The sequence below is a fragment of the Anabas testudineus genome, chromosome 18 (genome assembly GCF_900324465.2).
Source record: "Anabas testudineus chromosome 18, fAnaTes1.2, whole genome shotgun sequence".
In the NCBI taxonomy this organism is placed as follows: domain Eukaryota; kingdom Metazoa; phylum Chordata; class Actinopteri; order Anabantiformes; family Anabantidae; genus Anabas; species Anabas testudineus.
In genome coordinates this window covers 3,938,284-3,962,573 of record NC_046627.1, presented here as the reverse complement: position 1 = coordinate 3,962,573, position 24,290 = coordinate 3,938,284, and the positions used below count along the sequence as shown (strand labels likewise).

Genomic DNA, 24,290 nt, shown 5'->3' with positions numbered 1-24,290 from the left:
AATCAGCTCATTCTTGTTACATTTCTCTCTGGTTATCTGAGTAAATTCACATGTTCTTGGTACTTTCTGAATAATTTCTGCACCCTGTGGTTGACAATATAGAATATATTAGTTTATAGGGCTCACAACTTCCAGCCTGTTCATCTGTCAGAGAATAAGTTCTCCATCCCCATTTCCAGGAATGAATTATGTCAAATTCTCACTTTAACAAAGTTGGTTATGGAAAAAAACTTCTATTTATTGACTAGTTTTCCTTAAAGTTGATATTTCTTCTCCTCAGAGTTCAGCAGCAGAGCTCAGAGATTCACAGGGATCAGTCTGCCCAGCAGCATCAACCAGACCTGGACTCTGTATTTATGGTCTGTACATGTACAATCACACTTTAACTATGAACTACATAAAACCCAGAATGAATACTAACCAACCATTCAGGTCCTAACAGAGTCCATGCTGCTCTGTTCAGACCAGAAGGTCTTCAGACTGACACATGAATCACATGTTGTCTTCTACCAGTTTAAATGAAATGTTCACTTCTCATTCTGTTCCAACTGCTGGAGGAGAACATTGTCACTTTTGTGAAGAACGAGCTGAAGAAGATCCAGAAGGTCCTTTGTCCAGATTACCCACAATGCTTTGTGAAGATCACACTGAACTTCCTGAGGAGAATGAAGCAGGAGGAGCTGGCTGACTGTCTGCAGAGCAGTAAGAGCATTTGAACAGATTGAACATGATGGAAAGAGGAAATGGAAACAGCAGGAGAGAGGTTTCCATTTAAAAAGTCTGCTGTAAATAAGCTGCACACATCTGTATCAGATCAGAGACTTTGTCCTCCACTGATGATCAGGCTGATGGAGGAAGAAAAACTCGAGAGACACAATTAAATGTTGAAATTCTCTGTTTTTCTGAAGGATCCACTCACTGATTTCGTTTCTTCTTCCTTCATTCAGAAACTCCTGCTGCAGTGTGTGGACAAAAACTGAGGTCTAATCTGAAGAAGAAGTTCCAGTGTGTGTTTGAGGGGATTGCTAAAGCAGGAAACCCAACCCTTCTGAACCAGATCTACACAGAGCTCTACATCACAGAGGGAGGGACTGGAGAGGTCAATGATGAACATGAGGTCAGACAGATTGAAACAGCATCCAGGAAACCAGACACACTAGAAACAACCATCAGACAAGAAGACATCTTTAAAGGCTCACCTGGAAGAGAGGAACCAATCAGAACAGTGATGACAAAGGGAGTGGCTGGCATTGGGAAAACAGTCTTAACACAGAAGTTCACTCTGGACTGGGCTGAAGACAAAGCCAACCAGGACATACAGTTCACATTTCCATTGACTTTCAGAGAGCTGAATGTGCTGAAAGAGAAAACGTTCAGCTTGGTGGAACTTGTTCATCACTTCTTTACTGAAACCAAAGAAGCAGGAATCTGCAGGTTTGAAGAGTTCCAGGTTGTGTTCATCTTGGACGGTCTGGATGAGTGTCGACTTCCTCTGGACTTCCACAACAATCAGATCCTGACCGATGTCACTGAGTCCACCTCAGTGGATGTGCTGCTGACAAACCTGATCAGGGGGAACCTGCTTCCCTCTGCTCGCCTCTGGATAACCACACGACCTGCAGCAGCCAATCAGATCCCTCCTCAGTGTGTTGACATGGTGACAGAGGTCAGAGGGTTCACTGACCCACAGAAGGAGGAGTACTTCAGGAAGAGGTTCAGAGATGAGGAGCAGGCCAGAAGAATCATCTCCCACATCAAGACATCACGAAGCCTCCACATCATGTGTCACATCCCAGTCTTCTGCTGGATCACTGCTACAGTTCTGGAGGATGTGTTGAAAACCAGAGAGGGAGGAGAGCTGCCCAAGACCCTGACTGAGATGTACATCCACTTCCTGGTGGTTCAGTCCAAAGTGAAGAACATCAAGTATGATGAAGGAGCTGAGACAGATCCACACTGGAGTCCAGAGAGCAGGAAGATGATTGAGTCTCTGGGAAAACTGGCTTTTGAGCAGCTTCAGAAAGGAAACCTGATCTTCTATGAATCAGACCTGACAGAGTGCAGCATCGATATCAGAACAGCCTCAGTGTACTCAGGAGTGTTCACACAGATCTTTAGAGAGGAGAGAGGACTGTACCAGGACAATGTGTTCTGCTTCATCCATCTGAGTGTTCAGGAGTTTCTGGCTGCTCTTCATGTCCATCTGACCTTCATCAACTCTGGAGTCAATCTGCTGTCTGAACAACAGTCAACTTCTCTGTGGTTCAGTCTGTTTGGACCTGAACTAAAACTTCTCCACCAGAGTGCTGTGGACAAGTCCTTACAGAGTCCAAATGGACATCTGGACTTGTTTCTCCGCTTTCTCCTTGGTCTTTCACTGCAGACCAATCAGACTCTCCTACGAGGTCTGCAGACAAAGAAAGAAAGTAGATCACAGAACACTGAGGAAACAACTGAGTACATCAAGATGAAGATCAGAGAGACTCCCTCAGCAGAGAAAAGCATCAACCTGTTCCACTGTCTGAATGAACTAAATGATCGTTCTCTAGTGGAGGAGATCCAACAGTACCTGGACTCAGGAAGTCTCTCCACAGATGAACTGTCTCCTGCTCAGTGGTCAGCTCTGGTCTTCATCTTACTGTCATCAGGAAAAGATCTGGACGTGTTTGACCTGAAGAAATTATCTGCTTCAGAGGAGGCTCTACCGAGGCTGTTGCCAGTGGTCAAAGCCTCCAACAAAGCTCTGTAGGAGAATACAGAACATTTCCAGGTTCTATTTATCTTTTACTTCAATCAGAAAATTTTAATCTTGGTTTTTTTTGTTCTGCTGGTTTCTCTTTAGACTGAGTGGCTGTAACCTCTCAGAGAGAAGCATTGAAGCTCTGTCCTCAGTTCTCAGCTGCCAGTCCTCTAGACTGAGAGAACTGGACCTGAGTAACAATGACCTGCAGGATTCAGGAGTGAAGCTGCTGTCTGCTGGACTAAAGAAACAACACTGTATACTGGAAATTCTCAGGTTGGGATTTAGCTTTATGTACCAATTCATTTGACAGATGAAATATATTACATATATTTGGGTTTTTTTTTATCTTCTATTTAATTCACTGGAAGTTATATTGTGTTGAAGATGTTCACTGATACAATATAATTAACAATATTACCCAAGAAAAGCAAACAATGTGATCTACTGTGTTCAGCTGTGAACTGAGCAGAAATAACTGACTTGTTAACTAAACATTTATTGAACCCTGCAGCGAAGTAAGACTCAAACTGGCAGTAGTGCAAAAATATCTACATCTACAAGCTCTTCAACGTACGTGTGTGTGTGTGTGTGTGTGTGTGTGTGTGTGTGTGTGTGTGTGTGTGTGTGTGTGTGTGTGTGTCAGACTGTCAGGCTGTCAAATCACAGAGGAAGGCTGTGCTTCTCTGGCCTCAGCTCTGAGCTCCAACCCCTCCCATCTGAGAGAGCTAGACCTGAGCTACAATCATCCAGGAGACTCGGGAGTCAAGCTGCTCTCTGCTGGACTGAAGGATCCACACTGGAGCCTGGACACTCTCATGTATGGGCAGACTACAGCTGCTCTACCACTGTTTCTCTGTCTTTCTGACTAACTGAGGAACTCTACTTCACGTTTCATGGTGGATATGAGTGAGGGTGAATGAAGCTGATTCTAACTTTGTCTCTTCCTCCAGGTTGGACCATGGTGGACTGCAGAGACTGAAACCTGGTCTGAGGAAGTGTGAGTGTGTTTGAAGTTTGATCCATGAGAACACAGCTGCACATGTTCCACTAGATTTGGACATTTTCTTGACTAAAGTTCAAAGATTAATTTCTCCATAGTTTAGTGTGTCTAAAAAGATGTTAGAATTCAATCAATCCATTTAAAATCTACAAACACAACGAAGTGAACACAGTGATCTAACCAAACTCATCAACACTTCTGAACAATGGAGCCAACACAAAGCGAACTTGGTTGTTTCTGCCTCCTTTGACTCTCACTGATATTAGAGAATAGTTGTGTTGCCTTCAGGTGCTGCTGGTAAACTGGTACTTCACAGCTTGGACTGATAGAAGTTGTGTTGAAGTAGCTTCAGGTTTCTTCTCTGGATGGGTTAAGGTTCAGTGTTGAAAAATCTCCAGGTCAGAAACACAACAAAGCACAACAGTTGAGTAAAGTGAGTGGAGCTATATTTACCTTCCAGTTCCTCCCTGAATGGGAGACCTGGGGCCACAGGGACCATACATACACACAGAGTTTGTTCCATGTGGCCCCTGGTCAATGAAAAGCAGCTTAAAAGCCATTTGTGGAGCCACAGCCCTCTGACTGGATATTCAGGAACACTGAGTTCAGCTTTTTGGAGCCTTTGGACTAAAAATCCAGACTGTTGGGAAACGTTATGTAGCAGATGACACTTTAAGGTTTGATGAGCAAAGGTGTGAACTTGGTGCTAAATGCGAGCTCTTTGGTGGCGCTAAGAAGAGTTTTAGAAAGGTGATGGTTGTTGGTACTGCAGTGGAAGATGATGTTCCAGTTTTCTTAGTGAGACTTTCTTCAGTCCATGTGGTTCTTGATGTGGATCCGTCATCCTTGGCTCCACAGCAGAAACAAAGCAGAACATTGCTGACATCTTGACTCTCATGTTCAATAACTGTTGATGTTGTTCTACCTGGATTGTTGAATTTCACTTGAAATGGAGGCAAACATTATTCCCAGTTGAATCTGAAATGTCACTGTGAATGATTTAATTTCAGTAAAGTTGTTGATAAATCATCAGATGAGAAACTGCATCTGTATATTCTCTCCATCAGATGCCTGTGAACTGGAACTGGACCCAAACACAGCACACAGATACCTACAACTGTCTGACAACAACAGGAAGGCGACAAGGTTAAAGGTGCAACAGCCATATCCTGATCATCCAGACAGATTTGAGTACTGGTGTCAGGTGCTGTGTAGAAATGCTCTGACTGGTCGCTGTTACTGGGAGGTCGAGTGGACGGGAAGGGTTTTAGTATCAGTGAGTTACAGAAGCATCAGAAAGAAAGGAGATATTCCTGACTGTTGGTTTGGAGGAAATGATAAGTCCTGGACTCTGTTCCACTCTGAAGAGGATGGTTATTCTGTCCGTCACAATAACAGGTTTACAGCCATCTCCTCCTCCTCTGTCTCTAACAAAGTATCAGTGTATGTGGACTGTCCTGCTGGGACTCTGTCCTTCTACAGAGTCTCCTCTGACAAACTGATCCACCTCCACACCTTCAACACCACATTCACTGAACCTCTTTATGCTGGGTTCAGGATCATATCTGGTTCAATGTCTGTGTACTGTGTAGGTGTGAGAGTCTCTTGTGGACAGAAACACTGTGAAGCAGATCTGTCTCAGACTCAAACACTGAACATTAATTTGTCTGATTTCTTCACTTTCATCATCAACTGTTAGTAAAATGATTTGAAATAAATGAACAAACTTTTTATTCGTCCACTTTCTATTATATAAATATGTCACACTGTGATTAATAAAATCTAATAAAGAACATATAATGGAAATAAAGGACAGTTTTTGGCTTTTATTTTGAAATCTGTAAGAGGAAGTCTAGGTGTGTATTCAGGTGAGCTTGATGCAGGCACTGCGCTCATTCAACCTGCAGCAGCAGAGAGGCAGCATATGAACCGTCTGCAACAAAAACCGACAGAACAAAGAAAGAATAATCACAGAAAGCACTTTTATTTTCACATCGGAAACAAACAGGTGAAATCTCCTTCATTCTTCTTTCTATGTTTCTGTTGAATCCCAAAGATTTGTCTGCTTTGTCACTGTGATACCAAAAGCTGATGTAATAGAATCAAAAGTGTTTTTCTTTTGGTGTCGGGCCCAGGTTTAACACCAACTGAAGCTGGTTTCAGTCAGCAGAGACTCACCTGGATTGTTTCCAGCTGCTGAGGGTGAACAGACAAACGAGGCGACTCCACCTGCTGCAGGTGTCAGATCACCACAGAATCACCTCCTCCAGCAGTGGATCTACTGATCTGAAACGTTTCATTGCCACTTTCACACAGGCTTCAAGTCTGTGTTTAGAAAGTGAAGGAGTGAAAACAGTTTGGGTCAGTCGACACGCTGCATCAATTCCACTGCTAAAGGACGATGAAGCTGTTTTTATCTACATTCATTTTCTCTCTGACTCACTCTCTGCTTATTGGAAAGATGAAATCTCCACTGTGTCAAAGCTGAATTGGAGAGGATCAGAAAACTGGACAAAGACAGAAAGAATCTTTGGTCTAAAGTGGGAACTCGTCACATTTGAAGTTGGTAAATCTGTGAATTTGAAATCTCGGCTCCTCTCTTGGTCAAATGTGGACGTGCCTGGGGAAAGTTGATGGTTACAGAGAAAAAGTCCCTTTGCAACATTTCTACAGATGCTCAGTCAGATGAAGAAGGAAGGTTCAAAAGCTGCAGCAACAATTAGACGACATTTCTATTAATTCAACAATGATGATTTGAACTCTTTACCTGACCTCAGTAAAATTACTTCACTCAACCCAGAAGATCAACAGCTGGACTTATTTCCAAACCAGAAAAAACTTCACTGCTTATCGGCAACTGGAGACGGTCTCAGACTTTCTTTTAACTGACTCAGATCTTTAACTCTTGACAGCAAATTGAACAAATCATTTTGAGTCATTTAGTTAATTTTGTTTATTTTACAACAGGTGGCCCTGTAGCCCACTTGGGGGCATTTTTATCAGACACTATAAACTTTCTCAGACACTATAAACTGAAGACAACATGGTTTGCTTCAGCTGACAAATTATAAGACATAAAATGCCACAAGCAATTCAAACCATGTAAAAACCTAGGAAAGCAAATCCACACCACAATAAAGTGACTTGTGTCCTACATCCTCCCTGATATTGTTGTTTAACAGCGCAGCAGTGACTTGGTACCTGTCACGTGACAAATAAAGGAGAAACCGATCCAAGAACGAGCTGTGAACGAAGAACGAAACTGCGCAGCCCAAGCTGCCATTCACATGACGTCTGGTAGAGGACAAGTGAAAGTAAAACTTATTTTGAGAATTAGATAACAGAGAAATTAGGGGAATAAGCATTTCCCTCTTCCTGTCTCTCTGTCGAGCTACGCGTCATTCCACCCTTGTCTGGTCAGAAATCTCGTCGCCGTTTGGCCCCTATGGACTCCACATTAACTTAAAAACATTAACTGTTATACTGGACTGCCTGCTGCCTACACAGCATGTAATCACCCATATGAGGATGGGTTCCCTGTTGAATCTGTTTCCTCTCAAGGTTTCTTCCTGTTGCCTTCTCAGGGACGTTTTCTTGCCACCGTCGCCCTCGGCTTGCTCATCAGGGACAATCTGATTATTATGATTCTTACACATTCACTGTTCATCAGCTGCTCAGCAGCTCTGAACAACAGATATCTCTGCCTCCCTCACTGAACAATGCTCAAGTGTTGGAACAAGGCATCTAGAGACAGAGTCTGCTTGGATCACACTGGTTGTACTGGGCAGCTCCCAGTCTGAATATGTTGAACTGTGTGAGTATGAGGCAGAGTGCTGCTGCTCACACAATTCACTTTGACTAATCCACGTTTGAACAACTTCATTCCTTCATTAGTTGGTGGATCCTAAATGAATCTTCAAACGTCAGCTCTGGTACTGACACTGGGGACAAACAGTCCTCTACACTGACTTCAACAACATTAGAACTAAAGTCTTCCAACAGGAAGTGAAGAAGTCAAGATTCTTTAAGACATTTGTACCAAAATCTTCATTTGGAGAACTTCAATCACAAAGATTTGATCAGAGTTCAACATTTGTGGTGTTCAGCTGCTTCCTTTGACGTCTGCCTGCAAGTCAGCACTTCATTAGAAGAGGAGCAGCCCCCTGAGACCCTCTACAGGATCAGTGGTTTAACTACTGGCTGGATGGAGATTTGATCCATGATCAGAGTGTTTGCTGGAAGAATAGTGAAGAAAGCTTCTCCTTCAAATCAACAGTTCAAACAGAAATCAACTTACTCACATCAGAAATATCCAGAAATCCAAAGAACACAACAATTTATCATCAGAGAAAGTTTACATCATATTGTTCAGACTGATTTTAAACTCACAACAACTTACTCTGTGTCTGATGAAGGTTGCTGTTTAAAAAAAATAATTTGTCCCTTTTTTGACCGCTCGCTCTTGAAGGACATACAGCTGGGTTCAGGTCCTGGTCCAGGAGATTCTGGTCTTTGATGGGACCTGATAGAAAAACAACTTTGGTGACGCTCACATATTCAGTCAAAGTTTCCTTCATAAATGACAAATAGAATCAGAAGAATAGTAAAAATGTCCTGATGAAATATTCAATTCTAGATGAGACTTGGAGACAGAATCAGTCCGATGGTCTCAGTCATCTCACCTCTGAGCTTTGGTCTGGCTCTCATGGTCCCCACACAGAGTGGTTTTAGAGGGAGGGACTCCCTCCTCTCTGTCCTCACACTGATCCATGCTGCTGAATCCACATCCACATCAGCTCACACACACTTTCTACCTTCATGTGGAGAGGAAACACAAATCATTGATGTGCAGTGAAAACTGAAATCCTCCTTTCCATCATTTCTCCTGGACAAAGATCAGCTGCTCCTCCACTGATTGGCTCTTCTTTCCTCTTTCATATCAGTGTCACTTGAATGCAGTCAGACAGCAGTGGGAGGCAGAGGAAGCTGCCATCAGCTGCTCTACTTCTACTATCAGTCCACTAGATGGAGGCATGAAGCTGCAGCCCAGCACACACAGGATGATGGACCAACATTTACACTCACTGACACACAGAAGGACTGAGATCCACTGATTTGATCAGACACAATCTCTCTGTCTACAGAAAATGACTTGATCCAACAAACTACATCTGATTATTTCACAACAACTGGACTGAAGTTAGTTCAGTTCAAAGTGAACTACATGACAACAGTCAATCATCTCACTGACGTCAGAGTTTCTAAGAACAGTCGCACAACTGAATGAAAACTATTGATGTCTCACTGTGGAAATACTCAGTACTGTTCAAAGTACAAGTACTGCACTCTAAGTTAGACTGAAGTTAGTTCACCTTCAACTCTACTTCTACTTGATTCTATTGCTTCAAACAGTGAGAGAAGTTACAGACGTTATTTCTGTGTAGACATTAGTTCAGAATTAGATCAGACTTACCAGTGTGGTCAGACCCAATATGAAGAATTCAGAAAAATGAAAGAAATGATTGATTTAGTAAATTCTGTCTCACTGTTCTGCTTCTTCCTCCTCAGATATCGTTCATTGTTGATACGATCATGGTCTAGAAGTGATCAGTTCTCTTTTCTCATCTTGAGTTAGGGAAGTTTCTTCCTCTTTCAGCTTCCAGTCACATGAGTGGTCAAGTGGTCACTGGTTGGTCACATGACCTGAACTTCCTACTGCTGAGAGTGATGTTAATTTACAGAGCTGGGTAGTAATGCGTTACATTTACTCAGTTACATATACTTGAGCAACTTTTAGAAATACAAGTACTTCTATGAGTAGTTTTACTGCACCATACTTTTTTACTTTCACTTGAGTATTTTCGTGAAGAACAAACTCTACTCTTACTCCGCTACATTCAGCACAGCGGGATAAAAGTCGTCAGTCCTGTTAGGAATAAAATTGGCGGGGCTCTCCACCAGCGACGCTACAACCAAAGGATGAACAGCCCCTGGCTTCATGTCAAAAGCTTGTTTAGTTTACACACAGTGAAAACAAACAGCTTCGTCATGCGGTGTCTTCTCTGTCTGACAAAACAGACACAGACACTTTAGAGTATAAAAACTCAACGTATAATCTGAGGAAACATGTTGCGGTAAGTTTAGCTGTTTCTTTTAATGTTAGCATATTTAATTTTCAAATAAGCCAGAGGCTAAAAAGTTTCTTACATTTGTTCTACTGGATAAGTAAATACAGAAATGTGGTAGCATCATTGTGTCCTGTGTAAATGGATTTGTTTATTATATTGTTAATAACGTCTATGTTTTATATCGGACAGTTTCCACCAAAAAGCGATTAAGCCTTCTTTGATTAAGTTAACCTTAGCAAATGGCACTGAATTTGTTAATGTTACTGTCATTAGGAGTTCAGTGTGTCAGTGACTAAACCACAGGGTGGCAAGAGTAAGAAGTTCAGGAAACTCTTCATGTCAAACACCAGCAGCCTATACATTAGGAAAGTAAGAATAATGCACAGACCTACGTTCATTTGAAAACCATTTATCTTTCCACAGGACTTGAATTCATCAGACTTCATCTAGACACAGAGTTGGATGATGTTAGCACAAACAGCCGCCTCTCTGATGAAGATACTTTTTTTTTTCCATGTCCTTCCACTGCAGGTCTGGATCTATTGCATAACTTTCCTCAGATCAAGAAGCTGCCACTCAAAGTCAACACAGGTCTTCCTGCATCTGCAGCCTGCGAGAGACTGACAATCCCCCCCCCCCCATTTATTTCTGTTACAAGCTGGATGAAGGACTCCATGGCCATTGATAGCACAAAGTAAAGGAAAGAGTTTTCTAGGTTTTATTAAAAGCAAGGTTACAAGGGAATGAGTCAGGTGAAAACTTGTAGGAAACTCTTCAGTGCAGAATGAGTGTGGAGGTCTGGGGGACACAGAAGAATTTGGTCACAGGAAGTGGTGGTCAATATGGCCGACCAAAAGACAGTATGTGGAGCAGATGGAGACAGTGAATGCCAGCAATGGTGGCTGGCAACAGTGTAATCAGTCCAGGAGAGTAACAAGAGTTTTTGCAGAAGCACAATGAGAAAACAGTCGAAACTTTAACACAGAATATGATGAAGTCCCAAAACACAGTGTGACAAAACAGGCCGAGGTGATATACAAAGGCAGTCCAAACATATACAACGAGCTAATCAGGGGCAATCCAGGTCATACACAGTGCAGTGCTACAGATGTCCGGCAGGCAAAATTCTCAACAAACAGTCTGAGCAAGAAAAGGGAACAACGAGGGAGAGGAAACAGAACAGATGAACTCACAGAACCACAGGGGTAGACGGGAAGAAGGGTCAGGTCCGGCTGGTCCAGAGAGGGGAAATCCAGTAGAGACAGGGTAGAAGGGGTGCAGGTCCTAGAAGGGGAATCAGGCAGTGACAGGCTTAAGTTCAGTACTGTGAGCAGGGGGAATGAAAGAGAGCAAGCAGAACTCACAGTACAAGGGGATTAGGCGGGAGACAGGATCCCGGGCAGGCAGAGTCCGAAATAACAAAATGACAGTCCAAGGGAAATCGCTGGATCGGACCTATTCAGAGATTGAGGTCAGATTTTCTTGCTGGGGAGGAAGGTGAGCAGGTCTGTACATGTAGCCTGGGGGAAACCAGGTGCAGTCAATGAAGTGAGTGAAAGTAAAAGGGAGGAAGAGACAGGAAGTTGCCCAAATAAGGGCATGGGGGTAGACAGGCAGCATGGAGGTTTTAACCATGACAATTTCATTCATTTTATTTTATTATTTGGCATGTCTGCATTATCATTTTAACTGGCTGCAGTGTCTACATAGTTTCGCAGAAAATAACTAAATAAGTCGGACATCACGATGGGTAATATTATTTTGAAGTACAGCTACTCTTATTTGAGTACAATTATTGGCTACTCTACCCACCTCTGTTAATTTGTAGAATTACTTTAACAAGTGAGCAGCAGATTTCTGCTGTTTCTAGTGAAACAAACTAACAGTAGTTAGTGTGAACAGCATCAGAAAGAAGAAAACACAGACTAATGTCACTGACATTAACTTTACATGGAGATAATTCACTGCAGCACGACCATCAGAGGAACTGAAACTAAACTTTAAACAAGAACCAGAGATTATAGGAGGAGGATGTGAAAGATTTAGTGTTGACAGCAAAACATGTAGAGTTACATTCTTTGTAAAAAAAAAAAAAAGCATAAACATTTGTAGAGAGTGGCCAAAATAGGATTTAATCTTTTATTTATGGACTTTGATCCATAGATAAGGCGTAAAGCCATAAACAGATAATAAAAACAGCTGCTGTTTGATGACAACTTTATTGATTAATGATCAGCTCTAATGTGATTAATATCCCCATCCAGCTGTTGAGTAGATAAGTGTGATACTGACTCTATGTGAACACAGATGTGATGAAACAGCTGAAAATACTGATCAATAGTCAGATTGTTGTTTCTGAACTGACTGATGGAGAAATAATCTGAGGATTTACTGCCCTCCAGTGGTCACACTGACTCACTACAACACAACAAATTAAAATGTGCAATGTGACACGCATCCAAGTGATGGAGGGATTGTAGAGAAAGTTCTTTTTGAAGTGAAGTGAAGCTGCTTGGTGAACGTGAGGCTGTCCTATAACAGCAGAAAGCCTGTGTGGACGTTCCTCTGGTTAATGCTGCAGCTCAAACAAGCACAGTGGACGTTTGTGAAGTTCAGTGTAGCAGGAGAAGCTGGTGGAGCACTTTCTAAACACAAACTTAAACCACACGCAGTCGACTCTGTCTTCCTCCATAAAACCAGAAAGAATCTCTGTGTTTCCATCAGGTCACTGTACAAAGTGGTTCTGCTGTGTTTCATGTAGAGACAGTCTCCATCTAGTGTTCAATGCAGAGTAGTACACTCAGAATTACACAGGACAATGTTCAACAATATTCACAACAGAGTTGTTTCCATTTGAAAGACAGAATAGTAAATGTAAAGCTAACAGCTGAAGCTGAAATGTGACGTACTGATGTTGAATTTACAACAGGCACTAGTGGGCGTATAGACTTACTTTAAAGTTGGCGTTACACATATGAGAAGCTGACTGAGTGAACCAAAGTGAGACAGAGACAGCTCTGTGTGGGTGGAATAGAAATCATGATGTATTCAAAGACATTTCAATACATATGATTAAAGTTACATTACAGTTCAAATAACTTTCACCGACTCATTTACAGCTTGGTTCTGTTATTTTCTCCAACTTCAAGTTTCAAATATGAACTTTCTCTTTACAGATTTATCTTTCAAATGGACAAAACATACCTTCTATTTCCAGATTCTATCTAACCCACAGTCACCCTGAATAAATACCTGACTTGTGTGTCCACTGATAATTGTCCACTGATAATGAACAAAATGACCAAATATTGATGATTTCTGGTTCTTCAATGGGAAAATTTGCAGCTTTTTTACAATAATAACTTTGATATTTGGGAGGTTTTTGGATTTTTAGTTGGATGAAGCAAAACATCATGAGAAGCTGTCTGATTTGACATATTGTACCTTTAAATCTGTGTCCTGGACTGATTTTTATTGATGAATGAATCAATGATGAGGATGAATGAAACATCACAGATCAGATGTTGGTGTTGATGAGACTTTGTAGAAAACAGCTGGAATGAGTGATGGGGTCAAAGTGCAGTAGATGATGTGACAGCTGATCCTCTCAGCTGCTTTCTGCTCTGCAGGTCTCACAACAAGAAACATGGTGAACGGAGGAGACGAGGACGGAAACAGGCGAGGACGTGTTGGGCTGAGAGTCGACTTGGTGGTTGCTGCTTTGGTTCTTATCGTCTTTGTGATGTTCATCATGAAGAAGATACAGAAACAACAGTTCTGCTGCTGATGGAGCAAGTGACCAACAGCAGGTCTGAAACTAAAGTCCGACCTGTTCTGAACCTGACTGTAACTCAGAGAGCTTCACAGTCTGTCAGTCAGTGTGTTTACATGGACTCAAGTCACCTGGTCACTGGAAATCTGAGTCTACGTGCAGCTAAAGAGTAATCTGATTACTCCTCCGCCCTGGGCTGATGTTGGAAGCGTGGTTCACAGATTTTATTTGTATGGAGACAGAAAAGATGCTTTCCACCACAAACGTGTCTGTGACTGACAGCGCTGTGAGACAGACACAGACAAACACAGAGCTCATTTTTACAGCACAAACTGTCTGAATGAAAGAAACACACAGTGAAAAGTGACTTATTTAGACGTCTACGGGGAACTTTGTGTTGGTTTCAGTTTGAGTTGGACTTGATTTAGAAACGAGGCAGCACCATCTCTCAGCAGCCCACAAACCAAAGTCCCATTGAAAAGTGTCTGCTGTCATTAACATGATGAAAACAGCAGCAGAAGTCAAATCTGTATCAGCAGATACTCAGTATTTTAGGAATGGGGCCGAAATATTTAATGGGAGCTTCATAAGTTTACGCTGAATTGTCTTCTATCTCATTCTGATCCAAACAAACATGTGATGTAGTTTGACTTTAAAGAAGCAGTTCTACGTTTGGGAAACATCCAGAAGAATAAATCCACTGAGCAGCCTCTAAAGATTTACTAGTAAATGTGTTGGATCATCAGATTCACACATTTCATTTGTCTTTCCACGTTCTCCTCTCATTCTTAAATGACATGAAGTTTGTTTCCCACAATGTTCAACAACTGGTTTCTACCAAACGTACCTGACTTCACTTCACTCACTTTATTTTCTCTCTTGATGTCGTGAAATCTCTTGTTGAGTGAAGCTCCAGGAAGCTTTGGACTGACATGTTTCTGTAGGTCTACAGTCGATATAAAGCTTAGAGCCTGGCATCAAACTGTAGAGGATCACTGTGGCATTTAGAAGGTAACAGACTGAAATAAAAGTCCAATCAACACAGCAACACAAGAACACACAAAACCAAACAGTGGAGACAATAAAGGCTGGAGGTCGATGTGTCAGGGAGCTTTTCTTCAAACATTACAACACAGATACAACCAAAGTAGACGTGGCTTTAATCTATTTAACAACATCATATTAAATCCCTTTAAGTCCAAACACTGGTTTTCTCCTCTTTCTGTAGCCTGAAGCTTCACTTTCTGAGACGATGGTGAAGCTCAGTGTTTGACACACTCAGAACCTGCTGGATCGTTTGGATTTAGAGAAACAACAACTCTGATCTGAGCCGCTTTTTAGAAGAACCTTATTATTTAATGTGACTTTAAACCTCAACATGAGTCTGTGTCTGCAGCAAGATGCCAGTGATTCCAGAAACACCACTGATCATCACTGTGTGTTCATGTTACTAGAAATCGGACAGATACACTATGACGAGGACAAACACACATATCACTGCCTGCGTCATCACTGTTTTTGGTGAACTGGGTTTTTTTATTTCTAACTTTGTGATGTTTAATTTGTGCCTTTTGTGTTTTTGTTTGTCGTCAACTGAGCAAAAATAAGAATCTTGGATTAGTTTCATTTTCCTTTAGATAAAGTTTGTGTTGTTTGCTGCTGCTGAGCCGGTTCAGGTTCTTCTTCCAGCACAGTCTAGTTTCACAGTGAATAACTGGTGGAGAAAACTTTTAGCCGACTGTTTTAATATGACACAACACTTTTTATTTATAATATGATTGTTTTAAATAGATTCCAAATAGTTTCAGTCCTTTTATATATTTTTTTCTCTAAGAAGTTTCTGTGAAGGGAATTTTAATAAATGATGTGTTCATATGTTTGTGTAGGTACAACTCTATCTCCTGAAAATTAAGTTCCTATATAGTTTATAATGTTTAGTAGTAAATGTAATCATATAATCATTATGTTGTGGTGCTAAATATTTTCTGAATGAATGAAGCCTCATTTATTAATGTAAAGCGAGTCACAGGGAGAAAGTTGGTTTTAATCAGTTCACTGTTTAAAACACATTTTTCTTCTCACAATAATGTTTCTATAAACAGTTAAAGGGAAATTTAGTGTTTAAAATTGAGTTGCAGTCAAAAACTTTGACATAACTAAAGGGACGGAGCTTAGTGAAGAGTCAGTTCAGCCTGAGACAGTCAGAGCAGAGAGCTGCTGGATAGTGATGGTGGATGATGCCTCATGGAGTGTGGGGCTCATTCCTCTAACTGTGTTGACACTGTGTTGGTGAATGGATTCATAGCAACATCTGCTGGATTTGAAAAATCAGTGCAGGAGACCTGGATAAAGAGTGAGGAGAGAAACTGAACTAGGTTCATTCATTCAGACATGTGGACACCAGCTGAGTGATGAATGGTCCTGTTTAGAATAAAGTGCTGACTGAATGAAAGAGAAGTGGATCAATTCTAATTGATGTTTCCACTTACATATGTTTCATTGAACGGTGGTATGTTCCTAGGGAGTATGTGGGGGTGAAGCACATTCAGGGCAGGTTACACAGTTCATCTGTTTCCAACAGTTAGTTAAGACTCCTGACATGATCTTTTTATGATGACACAGGAACACAGCAGCTGCATTGTATAATGTATAACAATCACATTTTCTATCATTTCCCTCCTGTTTATTACAATCAAGAGTTCATAATAAAACATCATCAACAAAGTTATAAAACAAATAAGTAATTAGATGGAAGAACTGGATATAAAACAAATAAATGTAAAATTAGGATGATCTGTGTTTCTGTTTCATAATTAATACATTTACTTAAAGAAACTTTCGCTGGTTCTAGTTTCTCACATGTGACGTTTTGATGCTTTTATTTGTCATAATTGAAAGAAAACTGAGCATCTTTTGAGTTGTTTATAAAAAATGTAATAGTTTATAATGAATAAATTATATTTACAACTGGTTCACTTATTTAATACATTTTACTTTGTACAGGATGATCTGATCAGGTCAGATTTTCTCTGCTCTTAACTTATAACAGTATTTATTCCAATTAATAAAGCTGTATTTATAATATATTAAAACATTTGTTCTTCTTCTTCTGCTGACTTCACTTTGTGGTGTTTCTACAGCTTCTCATATAGATTTTATGTTGTAATTTTATATTAACTTTGTTTTAAATTAATTTCCCCACGTCCCAAACACCTGTCTACAGCTACTGCATGGTGTAAAATGTTCCAAGTGTTTCCAAGTAATGCAAGTGGATGTTAACATTGTTGAGTTTAAATAGTTTCTCCCTTAAACAACTCAGGTTTTTTTGCAAAGTTAAGTTTGATGATTAAAATGCTTTTTACTCAATGAAAAGAAGAAGAAAGAAAAAAAGATATAATAACGAGAATTACAGCAGCATGATGTTGATTCAGTGACGCCTGTTAAATAGAGAGGAATTATTTTAATTTGTTAATGTGCTGGAGGTTTTCTCTCATCATAATTAGACTCTGATATGTTGCTGTGTCATTGATGGTGATGTTCAGAACCACAGACACGTCCCTGTCCTTCATCTTTGGATCTGTCAGCTGCACAAAAGATGGATGATGAAAGGATTCAACTGAGCCCCCGTCTCTATAGAAGACATAACCAGACTCCAGGTCAGGTCTGATCCACTGCAACACTGTGATGGTGGCGTCTCTAGATCCCCGACACTGAAGAGGGGCGTCTCCTCCAGGCTTCACTTTGATCTCTAATGTTTCTGAAGAAAAAAGAAGAAATAATCTGATCTAATAGAAAATAAACTTCCAGATATTTACTAGTTCTCTTCAGAGCAGTTTGTTCTGGCTTCATGTTGTTTCTGCTTCATTTGAATTCAGCACAGAAACAGATCATGCAGACCTGGATCAACAGCTCCTCACAGAAACCAACAACATAACAAATCCAGTTCTCACATCACTGACACAGTTCTCTGTTCTCTGTGAGATCCTCATCACTGGGTCCCAGCTCCAGTCCAACTCTGCCATCTGCTGGTTCTCAGTGGGAAAGAGGCTAAATCTCTGCCTCTGGTTTCAGCCTGTGTGCAGCTCAAAAGCTGAGACACAGTAAATGAAAGGAAACACGACCTACATGTGGTGAAGCCACAACACTGTTCAGAAGTGTGTGCTGGTACCTCGTCCTCAGTGAAAACTGCTCCCACTTCCTCCACTTCACGTTGATAAGATTCCTGCAGCTTAAAGACCAAAATGTCCCGTTTACTCAGATAAATCAGGACAAAATGAAGTTGAGTCGTTGACATTTATTCACTTTAACAATGTTTCAAAGATGAAACTCACAAGTTTGATGTTTGAGTGAAAACAGACCAAAGAAAGTCACAGAGAGAGATTTACTGAGAAACTGAGACACAGTTCATCAAACTAGTTCTTGTTCTGTCAAAATACTATTTAGCTACATGTTGGATTAAATTAAATAATGAGAAACAGTTAAATCGACATTAACAAGGACAGATAATGAGCTTTCTTCCTGTTTCCAACAGCTGCTGTAACAAGTCGGTCACCAGTTAACGTGGTCACTGTTAAACCTAATGTTAGTATAGTAGTGAACTCTACACTCAGTAATAAACAACAATAACCTTCATTTAGAAACATGGACAACATGTTAGCTTTAACAAGAGGCTGCAGACACCAGAGCTCTGAACATACTGAGAGGAGGAAAAGTAAATCAATGTATTTAATTATAATAATAATAATTATACATTTACAGAAGTTGATGATTAAAGATAATATTTCCCTCCACCAAAACCTTTTTATAACAACACACTACGTCTCCATGTTGTTTCTCTTTTAGTTCATCGACTCTTCACTAATAATTAAATCTCAGTATAAACCAGGATGTAGCAGAGTAAAGTCTACATATTCCTGTCCTACACAAACAAAGAGAGATATCTCACCTTCACACGCAGAGGTCTGGATCAGGATCGATAAGAATAAGAAAGTCGTCATGAATAAATTCACAGTTAGAAAAAGTCTTAATGGAGTGAATGAAGCTTCTTAACGCTGGTGAAATGTTCAGAGTGACGGGCGTGAAGTTAAACATTAACACCCTCCTCTCTACAATAACCAGGTCAATCATCGGTGAAACGCTGGTCATAGACATCTTAAACATGGAGGTGATTTGTTATTAATGGTTCCTACAGCAGATGTCAGTATTAAGTGTAGAATAAGTTTCCTCTAGTGGACAATGTTACTATGGCAGGTCCTTTTAGTTATTTTTGTCTATATGACTGGTGCAGGATTATCTGAAGGATTATCTGATTCAGAACAGGTGAACAACCACTGTCCTCTGGTCAGAGATGAAACTGGAGATGATTCTGGTTCAGTGTCACCATTCAGTTTACAATCTGGTGTCATGTGGTTCTATTCTGATACCTAACACACTGTAATCACTAATTATTACAGTAGAACTGCATCATATGAACAGATTCAGTGTTACAGTACATTTTCCTCTTCAATATTCAGTCTCTGTAAAATCTCACAGAGTCAACTTCTAACAGCGAGTAAAAATAAAGGTCACACAGAGGAACCAGAAGGAAGATAACTCGGCACCTGTTGTGCAAATTTGACTTTTGCACAGCTGATACAGATATTAATGCATTACATTTTAATTCAATCTGTGTGTGTGCAGCAGTTTAGACTCAGTTTAGAATGTTGTTTCTTTTTAAAGATGATAAAACCACTAACCAGAAGCAAAGAAACTGACAGAGCAGCAGCCACTCCAACATTTACGTATTCTATTCTCCATCCTTGTCTCCTCCATCCTTGTCTCCTCCATCCTTGTTGTTTCCTGCAGATGAGAAGCGGCAGTGAGTCAGCAGGTGTCAGGTAGGTGATGAGTGAAGAACACAACAGAATCCATTTCCTCTTCAAACTCCTGTCAGACATTATCTACTGCACTTTGATCCCATCACTCATACCAGCTGTTTTCTACAAAGTCTCATCAACACCAACATCTGATCTGTGATCTGTGACACACACACACACACACACACACACACACACTAACTCACCTAAATCTGAGACTTCCCGACACTGAGCAAGTTAAATGTTAAAGCCTGCAGCAAAACAATTAGAGGATGACTGAACACATGAAGTCTGTTTAGAAGGAGAAAGCCTCTTCTGTCTCATAAGAACAGTAAAGCATGACTAGTTTCACAATCTGCATCTGATCAAATCCCATATCTTCTGAAACAACGTGGACTGGGTTTGGCCTTAATGTCAACTTTCATATTTAGTGAAAGCCAACATTAGATTACCTCTATCAGCCTCATAGAGCTGCCATAACTGGTCAATTAACTGCCAAAAAAATGATTTTCTTAATTTTTAATATTTGTTATAATTTGATGAAAGTTCTCTGGTTTGAGATTCTCCAATGGGGTGATATTTAGTTTAAATATCACTGGTAATGGAAACGTTTAGGGGTTTTTGGAGAGAACACAAAACCAGTAAACAGGTAACTATGGTGACATTAAACATATCCTCTAGTTTACTGTAAGTAACCTGGTGACAGATTTTGTTCATTTTCTTTTCTCCGCTGCAGATGATGGTGAAAGTAAAATATCTGAGAAGACGCTTAAAGCACCAGGGGGTAAAGAGGATTTAACATGCCTGTGCAGGATCACATTGAAGACTCAGTGTATGGTCACTGAGTCTGATAGTTTGTTAAGCTCACACAAAAGTAGCCGAGAATTAAACATCATCTGCAATAATAATATATTAATAATCTCAAGCTCAACTTTCTGTCGAAAGTATCTTCAAATAGTTAGACACAAATCCAGAGATTAAAATTCAAACAGTGTTTTAAATCCAAAACAAGCTCCAGAAGTTTGCATTATCCACTCCTTGTTGATATAAGAAAACAACAAGTGTGATCTTCTTCTTCCTGTTTATAAATGATGCTGCCGTTGCTTCCTGTTTCTTCTTCTTCTTCTATTCCCACGTCCAGGTTTGACTCCTCAGTCTTTGTTTAAACAGTCTAGTTACTTTACTTCCTGTGACCTTTGTTCTCTCTCTACTCTTGTCTAGTTTGACTCTTTGCCACCAACCTGTTCTGTCTACATTAATCTCTCTGCTCTGTTCTGCTGCCACTTTTCTTCATCTTCCACCACACAGAGCGGCTCCTCTCTGATTTTAACCTAAATACCTAAATAACTGTATCATTTAAACATTTGACAGAATTTCATTTTTTCATTTTAATAAAACATTAATTTGCACATAAACATGTTTATGGTAGAATCAGAACTATTTCTTTCTTCTTTATTTAAATATAAGTAACTTCAATTAATCAGATAATCAAACAGAGTCATATAATAAATTGTGTTTCTATGTGTCACCACCTCCTGCAGAGAGTTATGCAGTGACAGGAATCAACCAGCAGGGGGCAGAACATGATCACAGTAGAACCAGAGCTGTTCAAGAACACTACACAGAGGACATGTCAAAAATCATCATCAAACTGTTTGACTGTTTTTTATTCAGTGTTAAAACTCGAAAATTGAGAGGTTTATAACTTTTGTTTTGTTTGAAACTCAGGAGGAAACACGTTCCCTGCTGCAGAACAACATTAAGACAACATGACAATCTGAAAAGACTCGTTGAGCCTTCACACTTCTTACTAACAGTCCATGATTGACGAGTTCACCTGGGTTAATCACATTAGCACTAATGTTCATTTTCAGCTCCACTCGACCTAGATAAAATGGATGTTGGTACTTTCGGTACATCGTTGGTCAATCATTCAGACACTTCAACATTTTACATTCCCAAATATCCCAAAAGTCCAACAGTTCCTGTAGCTGTCAGCATCAGGTTCAAAGCTCTGACCCTTGAAAAGTGATCAACGCAACATGATGATTATAGGATTATTATTATTATTATTATTATCATTATTATCATGGTTATTGTTAAAAGGTTCAAAATGTACTGTTACACATTCATCTGTCATTAGTATTACCTGAAAAGTACAAGATCTTTCAAATACTGGGTGTTACAAACCTTTTAAACAACAAGAGGACAGGTCACGCAACATTATATGATTGTATTAAGTAGAAATTAGATCATCTGATTCATTATCTTCCTTTAAAATGAAGCTGCCAGCTACATAAAGATAATCATTTATGAAATCAAGGGAGTCCTTGATTTGGATATATGTTGTGGTAACAGTAGCTGATACAAATATATTTAAATATATTTAAATAAAAAATAAAAACAAACATAAACACTAAGAGTTGTGTAAGTATCTTAATCAAACCACAGACAGCAGGAATCACAGGTAAACTATCAACAAACTAACAGGATGAGCAGCACATCAACAACAAACATCGAGTCTCCTGTCAGCTCAGTATCTACTGAAACTACTGATTATTGACTCTTTGTACTGATGTAAATGTTTAGCAGAGTTTGCAGCAGGTAGTTTTAGTTCCTAGTAATAAACAGTAACAGTAAAAGTTCATTTAGAGAGATGATCAACATAGAAATAAACTGTGACTGAGGACAACATGTCGGCTTCAGCAGGAGGCTGCAGAGACCAGAGCTCTGAACAGACCGAGTAGAGATGAGAGGAACTGAACCAAAACCTGGACAGGTGAGATCCGGTGTGTAGTCGAGAGACACCACTGATGACGTATGAAGCATGGACGTAAGTCTATTTCACTTCCTCGTTTGTCTTGACAGATGTGAAGCTCAATGAACCACAACACAATTATTGGAAGTGTTGGTGTTGTAAGAAAGACCAGATGAAGGGTTCAGGACTCAGAGACCCAGACTCAGACTGGTTAGTCCAGTGTGTACTGAGATACTTGGTAATGGGTTTTAAACACGTCATGTCTGCTTCTCTTTTAATTAATCCACTAATCCTCATTAACCACAGTCTTAATGTTCCTGTTCCCTCTCAGCAGCTTAAACTAAACCAATCTTACCGTTTTCTACGATCCTCCATCGGGTCCAGTATAAAATTCCTCAATGTTAACATCAGTACCATCATTAATCCAGCTCTAATTCTGTGTTAAATGTAGATTATGTCCTTCTTCAACAACGAGCTATGGCAGATCGAACTGTTTACTTCTATCCAAACGTCCAGCAGGGGGCGTAACTTCACCAGGAAAATTTAATTGACAGATTTTTAAAGAAGCAACTTTGTGTCTTTAATTAAACTGTAAACCTGTTATAATATTTCTGCAATAGGATTTGATGAAGAGTTGAACTTTAAAATCAGAGCTTGTTGTGGACCTGGACAGCTGGTTTGTCTACAACAGTAGATTCTGTATCACTGAGTAAACTTATATCATTTTGTCAAGATTCAAAAAAAACTTTATTAATCCCAGAGGGAAATAGTTTTGCCTCATTACAATTGTTCTCAACACAGACAGAAAGAAATGGAACCACAACCAGAACGATCCACATAAACACAATAACATTAATACAGAAAACTCAATATATGTACAGAATATGTGAGATTAATGAAAATGGCTCAATATTTATAGTCCAGGGTGGAATGACAGCAATTATAAGACACAAACTATCACTTCCCCCACCCCTTACAGAGGGGAGGAATTGTACAGATTGATCGTCACAGGTAGGAAGGATCTCCTGTGGTTCTCTGTGGAGCATTTAATGTTAATAAGTCTTTGACTGTAGATGCTCCTCAGTCCAACAACACACTGTGCAGTGGGTGCGAGGGATTGTCCAGGATTGAGAGGAGTTTGGACAGCATCCTCCTCTTAGCTACAACATGTAGAGGGTCCAGCTCCACCCCCAGAACAGAGCCAGCCCTCCTAATCAGCTTGTTTAGTCTGTTAGTGTCTGACACCTTCATGTTGCTGCATGTTGCCCCAGCAGACCACAGCATAGAAGATGACACTGGAACCACAGACTCATAAAACATCCTCAGCATGGTGCTGCAGACGTTGAAGGACCTGAGTCTCCTCAGGAAGTGAATCCGGCTCTGAGCCTTTTTGAACAGTGCTGCTGAGTTCTTAGTCCAGTCCAGTTTGTTGTCCAAGTACACTCCCAGTTATTTGTACTCAGATATGATCTCCACCTCCTCCCCCTGTATAGAGAGAGGGATGACCCTCCAGCTCCTTTGTTTTATTAATTTCTCTCCCAGCAGTGCAGGCCGGATGGTATTGAATGCACTGGAGAAATCAAAAGACATGATCCAAGCCACCAGGCTTGTCCAGGTGGGTGTTGGAGCAGTGTTGGTGCGATGGAGCAGATGTATGATGGCGTCATCCACTCCACCTTGGGGTTGATAGGCAAGGAGGGCATCAAGTGAGGGTTTGACAAGAGGTCGGTGGGACTTCAGGATCAGCCTCGCAAAAGCCTTTATAATGTGCAATGTCAGAGCCACTGATCATCTGCCAGTTTTTACAGTCTATAATTATAATTACAGGAATATTGAAGCAGACAAGCAAACCGACTAGAGATGAGTGAGGACAGAGGACATTAACACACTAAAGAATGACCGACTGGTTCAGAGCTGGGACACAGTATATCAAGAAAAAGATATTAAGAAGACATATGAAACATTCTTAAATATTTTTAAATCCTTATATGATAAAAATCTACTGATTTCAATGACACTGATATGACATTAGTA

At 40.3% G+C, this 24,290-nt stretch overlaps 1 protein-coding gene across 1 annotated transcript; it reads left to right on the top strand.

The window, feature by feature from the left end:
* Positions 1–259: 259 nt before the first annotated feature.
* Positions 260–5,442, top strand: LOC117153113 (NLR family CARD domain-containing protein 3-like). Its single transcript, XM_033326752.1, has 7 exons — positions 260–359; positions 549–702; positions 948–2,745; positions 2,843–3,016; positions 3,387–3,560; positions 3,694–3,740; positions 4,811–5,442. The coding sequence occupies exons 1-7, from the start codon at positions 357–359 to the stop codon at positions 5,440–5,442; spliced, it is 2,982 nt and encodes a 993-aa protein (XP_033182643.1). The 5' UTR covers positions 260–356.
* The last annotated feature ends 18,848 nt before the right edge of the window (positions 5,443–24,290 follow it).